Here is a 10,601-nt window from a genome sequence, read left to right on the forward strand (position 1 = left end):
GATGGAAGCGGGCTAACTTGTTAGGAGGAGGATGAAATCCACACTCCTTTCGGTTTCTACACGCCATCATACCGGAACGCTAAATCGCTTGGCAGTACATCTTTGTCGATAGGGTGGTAACTAGTCACGGCCGAAGCATCCCACTAGCCAGACCTGGACCAATCAAGATAATCTCGATTGGCCCAGCCGGGGTTCGAACCACTGCGCCACAGAGGCCGTAAAAGTTCAGAGAGATTTATCGTTTAAATTACTCGTACCATCACCAATACGATTTTAATCGTTATCGATTAATTACTAATGATTTTTGAATAAAGATCATTGTACGGATTACACTATTAATTGACTATTAAAGTGGTGATAATTATCACTATATCAATGTCTATCACGAGAATGCAGTTTATTGGACTTTTAACCTTTAATTGATTTGTAATGACACCGTACAGGAAAACTTTAACGCAAAACTTCAACTTGATACAAAACTATAGAATATAAAAAAAAATTTAGTTAAAAAAAATTCAACCGACTTATAAAATATAAAACATACTGACTAAACTAAAATCGAAAAATAATATCATACTAAGTTTTATAAATCACATTATGTACTCACATTATGTATTTTAAATTTTTTTTGTTGTGTAAACATATACTTGGGAATGCGTTTGTTGTATTTGAACGCTTTTTTAACGTCCGTTAAAAAAGGTCTCGTGCGAATGTTTTGAATTTGTTTCTCTTTCACGCAATTACTACGGAATGGATTTGGTTAAAATTTGGAATGGATGAAGTGTGTGTCTGTATGTATGAAGTGAACTGAAGTTCACGCAGATTAAGTAACTGGCATCCGCTAGTATATATATTCCAAAACAACTGCTTATGTGATGATTGGACCGATTTTTATGTGAATTTTTGATTTGATTGAATAAAAAAATTTCAATATGGCACATAAAGCATGTGGCAAGTTATTATCAAACAATAAAATAGTAAAATAAATAATCATCAAAATGATACCCTAAATTTCTTAAGATCAACGATTGTGTCAATGTATCTACTTGATAATTTGATAAGTGTTACGATTATCTTATGTGGACCATAATATGATTATCGATAATCACGTGTATCTTATCGATGAAGCTGTCTTTCACAAAAGAATTAGCCAAAACCATAGATTTTATAACATAGAGATATATCACTAGCGAGTCAAAAAAACTGAGGCGATCAAAATCTAATTGATCGCATTTCATTGAGTCGCATGGTAAACAAAGAAAGTTATTTAAACAAATAATACCTAAATTTACTTATCAAGTCGAGTTGTGTATTTAGGAACTTTAAAAACTGTATATACATTTATATATAATTGAATTAAACACAAAATTATGCATGTGTGCGATCAGTGGAGTAGCTAAATTCGGCTCACTTTTTCGATGATTTTGTAGGCGCGTAACATGTCTATCTATACTAATATTATAAAGCTGAAGAGTTTGTTGGTTTGAACGCGATAATCTCAGGAACTACTGGTCCAATTTGAAAAATTCTTTCAGTGTTATATAGCCCATTTATCGAGGAACGCTATAGGCTATATATTTCCCCGTATTTCTACAGGAACGGAAACCACGCGGGTGAAACCGCGCGGCGTCAACTAGTAGTATATAATGTCAATGGCCAAAACAGACTACTCCTATTCTACAAAAAAAAGTATAACAATAAACTGTATCCTTTACGGCTATTTCAGTAATACGTACGTACATACAAAGCCTTCACACGAAGCCCCTTCAGAACACAATCGCTATAATTCCCTAATTGAATGTGTCAGTTCCAGGGACTAGTTCTATCGGACAACAATATCTGTCTAGACCAAAATGATAAGGTCTGTCGAACTGTAAACAATGGATATACCAGTAGGTACCTAATAATAGCGATACGTCTTACTGTCGTAACTAGTAACATACGTCATTGTATGATTGTCTGTGGATTATACAAATGGCAATAAACAATCGAAATTATCATCATCATCATCATATCAGCCGATGGACGTCCACTGCAGGATATAGGCCTTTTGTAGGGACATCCAAACATCACGATACTGAGACACCTTTATTCAGCGAATACCTGCTACTCGCTTGATGTCGTCAGTCCACCTGGTGGAGGGACCAACACTGCGCTTTCTACTGCGGGGTCGCCATTCCAGCACTTTGGGACCCCAACGTCCATCGGCTCTTCGAACTATATGCCCCGCCCATTGCCACTTCAGCTTCACGCTTTGTTGAGCTATCGTTGAGAATCGTTAGGCTTAATTTCAATGTGTATTTTGTACAATAATAAATAAATAAAAATAATAAATCTATACGTGAGATCCTAGTCTAGGGCTATCTTGTTAAATATATCTATCTTCTATTACACAATAAATGAATTAGGTATATTATCTAGTCGTTCATATCTGTAATGTTAGGTGAAGGTAAGTTTATCTATTTTGTTCAAACATTGGCGAAATATGCGGAAATACATTAATCGATATAGAAAAAGTCTCTCTACGGTTTAATCTAGTTATGTGATTTAGAATATTAAAGTCCAGTACTTATATTGTAATTTAAAAAAAATACTAAATACTTCAGAGAACTTGGTGATTCCAAATTTGTAAAGAACTAAATTGACGTTTGAAATAATGAAGTATTTTCCTAACTAATGAGAAAAATATAACTTTTACTTGCCACATCATTCTAGCCTTATTTATTTTTTATTTTATTTTTAATGTTAAAGTCACCAACTATAATAACAAATCCACGGTTTTATCTTTAGATCCGTTTAATTAGTCCTTCGAGAATAATGAAAAACATATTATTTCAAAATAAACGTTCTTCGATCGAAATCATATTTTCTAAGTACATACAGACTTGCCTATTATAAGCTAATAAATAATAATACAATGCTTAAAAAAAACTAAAAAACGCGCTTTTAGAACGCACTAAAAATCACAAATGAAATTTTCGTATTCCTGACAGCAAACCCTTGCATTTGATACCCATAACATGGAGGTGGATTTGAAACAGTCAGTCCGTCATCTTGAGGAAGCCGCCATATTGGATTTGTAATGACGTTTCTTAGCTAGTCATGTATTGTCATCAGAACACAGAGCGTGTGCAAAATTTCATCCTTATCAAAGACCGGAAAGTGGGTCAAATTGAGATTCCATTTTTTTCTTATATACATATTTAGTTACATGTGAAGCGAAGCTACTATAAGAATTTTAATAATAGGTAGTTTCCAGCCATAGACAATAACTAGACTATCAAGCCATAGACTTAAACCACCTAGACTAGACTATCAAGAATGAAATGTCACACTTTATAATATGTTTATTTGACTCTACCATAAGAGATGATGTCATTGTTTTTCAATAGACTCCAATTTTGTATAAATAAAAATATAATAATCAATAGACGAGATAAGATAACCAAATCCCTTGATATCTTGATATTGGAAAGCCTACCGAAATGTACTATCTTTATGGCATTATGGGATCAATAGCAAAATTACGATATCACACATATGTAATTACTCCTTCTAATCCGGTAATTACGAAATGATAATCGTATAAAATGTATTTACCCATTTTATTTGAAACTACCGGACGCCGAACCTCAGAGTTCAGATCAATGAGGATAATGACTAGGTTGGACTGAATATATTGATTTCTATGAGACATTCGGTTAAATAAGGTAAGGTAAATAAGGCTTTTTAACAAATTAATTAGATGTAAAAAACAAAGATTGTCTGGATGTTCGCAAAATAAATAAGATTATAAAACTCCAAAATCTAGTAGAAAACTTCTACCGTAATTAGATGAAAACTCATACATTTTTAGCTTTCTTACATTAAACATGATTATTCAATAAATAAACTATAAACATAAATGCATAAATAACAAAGATATTTGTAATTTTGTTTGAACGTCCATACAAATCTAACGATCATTATGATCAACGACGTCATTAATTCGTGCCATTTTGTATGGGGCTGTGGGGGATCGAGAGGAATGAAATAATTGAAATGAATATAGCGTGATAGTTTTCGAAACATAATAAAACCACACTATCATAGGCGCAATTGGACGAATTAGCATGGCCTTCGCTTAAATATTAGGTATGCTTATGATAAGAAAAACAAAACATTACATTGGAATATTTGTGTATTAAGATAATAATAATTAAAAACCACTTTTTTTCAATGTAATTGTAACTTAAAATAAGTAGATATGTATATGATTTTCACAGTATAAATGCTACATGCTAACTATCTATATTAGTAGATACCATAAAAGTCTGGTAAACCTGACTGACTACTCAAATTAATGCTATTTACTTAACATGATTCACTCTAACATCAGAATCTATTCAATTTATTGATTGCGTCTAAATTTCACAGTGTTCTCGAACTCACACAGATACCAGCCCCTCTAGCCATGTGGCATGATTCTCTTACTACAATCGCTTTGAAAACTAAAAAAATGTATGGGAATGACAGATCTTGATCACGTGTCGATAGCAAAAGTCATTCCCATACATCTTTCTAGTTTTCGAAGAGTTAGCGATCGTAGAAAGAGAATCGACGTGCCACTTGGCTAGGGCCTGTAGCCATGTCGATTCTCTTTCTACATACGCTAACGCTTCTATAACTAAAAAAATGTATGGGAATGACAGATCCGATCGATAACTTGATCACGTAACTTGTCGATAGCAAATATCATTCCCATATTTTTTTTAATTTTCAAAGCGTTTGCGATTGTAGATAGAGAATCGTCATTCCACATGGCTACTGGCAAATTAATATTTCGTACACAGAAAATAGAAAAAGCTAGCTAATGCTTTTGTACCACAGATCATTGTAATAATATCAGTGTGGCCACACTTCCTATCCATATAAAGAGGTGTCAAATTTATTGTTAAAGGTGCATTTAAGTTAGAATTAATAGGACTTTGACTCTACCCTAATATAGTTAGAGCATCAACAATACCATCTGAGACTGCACTGACATTTAATATCACATAGCAGCAGGGAGGTCGCAACGAAATACATTTCAGTAAAATAAAAATGGAAGTCGGTTCGCACAACAACGCATCATCCAAAATTACACAACGTAATTATTTGACTGCCGAAGAAAGTAGTCAATCAGGTTTTTGATTAATTCAATACTACTTGTTTTCAATGTGCTTTTTGATAAACACTTATAAATATTTTTGAAATACTGGTAATACTTAACACATAACACAACCTTCTTTTCCATTTATGTACTAGAATAATTTACATTTTATTATTGACATTTGTACAGAAATAAAATTTACAACGATTCCTTGGCCGAATAAGTAATATTCGACGGGATCTAAGTTAAACATTCGGCAATACTTATAATCGTCCAACAAATTAACCAAAAATTAGTCTTTTATACCTTTTCACGAATTAATATTACATGTAATAGGGATATCTTTTATCCCTATTACATGTAATATTAATTCGGCATATTTTCGGCACTCGGAGATAAACATTAAATCACCTTTATCCGGTAGGTAATTCTTTATGATATGACTAAAGCTGAACAATCGCTAAAATTAAAAATAAGTTAACAGTAAAAACGTTTTACATAAAAATATCTCGGAAAACATCTTCAAGGTTACCGCCGTTTCACTAAAATACTTTGGCAATGCAGAGAAATGTTAATAAAGTCCACCTTTCATAATTGGGCTGTAACATAATGTAAAAACTAAACAATATAAATTCGTTTTATTATTCTTTTTAAAGTTATACAAACATATTACAACTGACCGTTGATGGATTGCACCTCGGATTCCTTTTCGGCCTTTTTTTCGAGCCAAGCTACCTTATACAGTAGTGGGGCAATCGCACCGCCAAGAGCTGGGCCCAGCCAATACACCCAATGCGTGTTCCAATTACCGGTCCACACAGCGGGTCCCAGGGACCTCGCCGGGTTCATACTCGCCCCGGTTAAGGGCCCTCCTGCGAGCGACAACGCCGCAATAGTAAAACCAAACTTCAAAGGAATCGCATCTTGCTTCTCCTTGTTCACGGGATCCCAAACGGCACAGTTAATGAAACCTAACGCAGCCGACAGTATGATTTCAGTTACCAGAGCTTGGTACATCGTCTGATTTATGTGAGGCTGAGTTATACAAACGCTACCCGGGATCAAATCTATAGGTGAAATGCTCAGCAGTAAGCCATAACCGACCATCGCGCCACCGCACTGTGCTACCACGTACATCACTGCGAGTGGGAGAGACACGCTCCCCCATATTATGGCCGACAGCGTCACCGACGGATTCATGTGAGCTCCAGATATATGCCCAAATGACGTGATATTGAACAGAACGACGAACCCAAAAGTCATTGGCCCATACATCGGAGGATGTATATCGAAATTATCTAGCGGAATGTTACCCATACATCCCAAGAACACCAACAACGTCGTCGATACGAACTCGGCCAAAATAACTTTGAACTCTTTGGACCACCATTTCACTATCTTCTTCACTGACGAAGGTTGTGCGATCCGTTCGGGCAGATCTCTCACGATGGTCATTTTTGCGGTATTTTCCTACACAGATTCACAAAAAATCGTTTTTAAAGTCACTCACGCTGTATCATTTTATTTTACACTCAATTGATTTTTGTTATTCACTTATGCAATGTAACACGCTGGTGAACGCGACAGGCGACTGTTCTTCGTCGGCGATCAGGTGAAAATATTGATATTGATGTATCTTTATACGACTTGAACGTTCGCGGCGAGAATCAAATAATAAAACAGATAGGCCAATGTTATCTGCCAACCAAACTGTGTACGTACAACCATTTTCCTTCCTCGTACGACGTTTAGAGATCCGTAACACATTTTATCGTTGCCCGACGATCGTATAAAAATATGCTGCATATAAATCTTGTTTGTTAACATTTCTGTAGACAGTGGAACCGGTATTACCTTTTTTCCATACAGGGTTCATTTTGCGGTAACGAAGAGTATATTTTACTTTGGTGCACTTAGTTTAGAAACATTTTACGAATGAGAAATGTATTTTTTTTTAATTTTGTTGGGATTGAAAGTTACTTTGAATAACTAGCAAAGCAGTAGTTCGAATTTGAAAGGTTTCGATTGCCGATCGTATAGCTGAATATATTATCACTAGATGAAAACCCGGCTTCGCTCGGGTGAAATGTTATGTCCGTACTGTCAATCAAATTGATAAAGGTTAATTTTAAATTGATCACAACCGTCCTTTTTACATATAATAAAATTTTATATGCAACTTTCTTAATTTTTTCATACAAAAGATTGATTGTCCTTCTCCGGACAATAAACACAAAATAAAAATTAAGATCAAAATTGGCCCAGTCGTTCGAGCGTGATGCGATGACCAAGGGAAATAGTTTTTATATATAAATTACTGAAAAATGTTTTTTTTTACTGTCTCAATGTTTACGTTTCGTTTTACACAGTCACAGTTCTTTGTAATGCACAGTTAGTTTGTAAAATGAATGGCGCCACGTGTTGAGTGGCGAGGCGTATGTGTGCAGTATGAAACGAAACGTTTATTAAATACCTCAGACCAATTACATAGGGACCCGCCTCGCTAGACGTTACCCCTCAGTCAAAAATCAAGAACCAACGATCTAACGCGTTTATAAATGTTTTATTGTTGTAATCATTTTCGTCGTGTAAAGAGCTCAATAAAAATGCCAGTTTGCATAGTTAAATGGTATAAAAAACGGTCATCACTTCTAGTTTACTAAAAGATTTATTTAATTTAGATTTTTATTTTATTTAATTTAGATTTAGAAAGAAGTATTTATAAGTTAATGATATTAAACTTGTAATAAAAACAGTATCTAATAAGAAGCGATCCTTAAGCCGGAAAACATCGATCAAGTTATCGAATATTCTGTGTAACGAATTTAAACGATGTGTTTGTTAATCTGTGTAAAAATTACTCGTGTGTGTATTGCAAATAAAATTTATAGTGTAAGGATACAATATATTTATTGGTGTTAAATAATTTCAATGTGTGAGTTTACCTCGTCCCCCTCAAAAAATTACATACAATTTTGTTGGTGAATACGGGTGCCACATAGGTCCATATTATGTAATTGGTCTGAGTTAAATACTCAAGAGTCGTGATAGCCCAGTGGATATGACCTCTGACCGATTCCGGAGGGTGTGGGTTCGAATCCGGTCCGGGGCATGCACCTCCAACTTTTCAGTTGTGTGCATTTTAAGAAATTAAATATCACGTGTCTCAATCGGTGAAGGAAAACATCGTGAGAAAACTTGCATACCAGAGAATTTTCTTAATTCTCTGCGTGTGTGAAGTCTGCCAATCCGCATTGGGCCAGCGTGGTGGACTATTGGCCTTACCCCTCTCATTCTGAGACTCGAGCTCAGCAGTGAGCCGAATATGGGTTGATGACGACGAAATACTCAAGATGTCATCCGCTGTCCGTGAATTATTATGGAAACTGCAATTAACGCTATTAGAATTTAACAAAATACTCGACAATCCGAGTTATGCGGATGAAATGAACTTTATTTGCCTTAATACACTTAATAAATATACAAGATGGATATATGTTGTCGACTCGAAATCTTTATTTTTTCATGTTTAATTATTCAGATAAAATTTCGATCGAGTCTACCGTACCCCTTGATGAAATCATTATTATAGTTATTACGATAAACTTAGTACAATTTATAATAATACGGTATTAAGTACACGTAATACATTAATAGCCTACTGTATTAATTAAACAAAAGAGCGTAAAACATTTATTGCTTTAGTGTGACTCGAGAAGCACTACCTACTAAATATAAATACTAACAAGTAGGTAATAAGAATATCAAAAATATGGGTAAAATATCAATAACACAATCAGAAAAAAATCATCATATAAATAGGTAAAACATGCATAAAGAAATTTTATATATTTATCATGTAATAAAAATTCTTCTCGAATTTACATTTTACGAGTCTCATTAAATGTTTAAATATATTATTTTTCATGAAAGATTAACAATATCTTACGTCTTAACGTAATTCATATCATTGTTGCAAATATAATTTGAAGGATTACCTTCATATAATATTTGTAACAATAAAAATAGCATTATTTGTTTGAAATTTTAAATTACAGTCAAACTTGGCGCATGTGCACTACATTCGAATAACCAACGAATCCCAACTTCGAATTTTACTATCAAGTTCATTTTTACTATAAAACGCCAGAATAATTATAAACTCTAAAACAAAAATAATGGATGTTACATAAAATATGTTTACAAAACACTAATATATGAATTTCTCAAGAGAGTTCGTTATCGCCGCGTTGCAACGACTTGCGGTACGGACGGGTTCAGTGTGCTCATGACGTTCGAGCCGTGCACATCTCTTGTTGTGTAATTCTTTATGGGTTACTTGGGATAGGCGGGGAGAGTGACTTGAGTGGAAAAGGGGAGTGTTAGATATCTGTCAAAGGCGCCTTTAACCCTACACACATAGTTAACAAGTGCGTGACTTCACTCAAGGTCATTCTCTGCCATTCTAGGGTCTTATTTATCATTTTATTCCTCCTTCGGTTTTGTCAACACTAGCGAACGCGACATTTGATACAATTGAGATAGTCAAATGGTATCTGAAAAATTAAATTAACTAATTATCCTTTCTTATAGTTTAGAGATCCGTGACACATATCGCCGTATAAAAAACGTTGCATAAACTTGTTTGTTAACATATCTGGCAATAGAACCGGTTCTTTGCTTGTAATTTCCTTCCATATAGGGTTCATTCTGCGATAACTATGTTTTTGTGCATCTACCTAATTGAGCATCGTTCCACGAATAATAAAATGGGTTTTTTCGTAATAAGCCTTGCTGCTTTGTTTTTTCATTTCATTTTATTTTATTTGATCAGGTTCAAAGTCAATTGGAAAGTATTTCTATGATGATTAATTTAAAAATCTTTCGACTGATGAAAACAACGTAGGTAGTTAATTTGGTTATATGAGACTAAACATCTATGAGACTAGGTACGATCTATGTATCATCTATGAGACCTATAGAATACAAGTGCAAAAGTAATATAAGTTGTTTACATACCTACCTGTCCCTTTTGTTATTACGAAAATGTATTGCATATAATAATTTATCTAATCATCACAAAATTTTGTTGAATAAAAATATGTAGGTAGGTACGAGAAGGTATAACCTATTTTCATGTTATTCAAAAAGACAACTTGCTTCCTCTTTTTTGACAAATTTGAAAATAAAAACAGTTTATGGAAATAAAACCCAATTTTATATTATTTCAAAATATGTTCTGCGTTACATAATTAACTAAACTCTAAGCCATAGAGACATTCTGCTTCAAAAGAAAGGAATTTGGTTTCAATTTTTGATACTTGAAAAATAAGTACAAAATAGATACAAATATATAAATAGTAATACAAGTGTAGTTATATAGGGTGATTGGGTTTTTTGGTCTCTCAAATTCTTGTCGGTTTTTAAGGAAATGTTGTATGTAAAGCAGGGTTGTCAAAACTAGATAAAA

At 33.9% G+C, this 10,601-nt stretch overlaps 1 protein-coding gene across 1 annotated transcript; it reads right to left on the bottom strand.

Moving 5' to 3' along the window:
- Positions 1-5,516: 5,516 nt before the first annotated feature.
- LOC112046235 (aquaporin AQPAe.a-like) lies at positions 5,517-6,882 on the bottom strand. Its single transcript, XM_024082809.2, has one exon. It carries the CDS (start codon positions 6,584-6,586, stop codon positions 5,801-5,803), a length of 786 nt encoding a protein of 261 aa, XP_023938577.2. The 5' UTR covers positions 6,587-6,882; the 3' UTR covers positions 5,517-5,800.
- Between the last annotated feature and the right edge of the window lie 3,719 nt (positions 6,883-10,601).

This window comes from Bicyclus anynana, chromosome 12, assembly GCF_947172395.1.
Source record: "Bicyclus anynana chromosome 12, ilBicAnyn1.1, whole genome shotgun sequence".
Lineage (NCBI taxonomy): Eukaryota > Metazoa > Arthropoda > Insecta > Lepidoptera > Nymphalidae > Bicyclus > Bicyclus anynana.

Excerpts from the sequence above, each read along its gene's own strand:
- LOC112046235 (XM_024082809.2), bottom strand. The coding sequence starts at position 6,586 with ATGACCATCGTGAGAGATCTGCCCGAACGGATCGCACAACCTTCGTCA.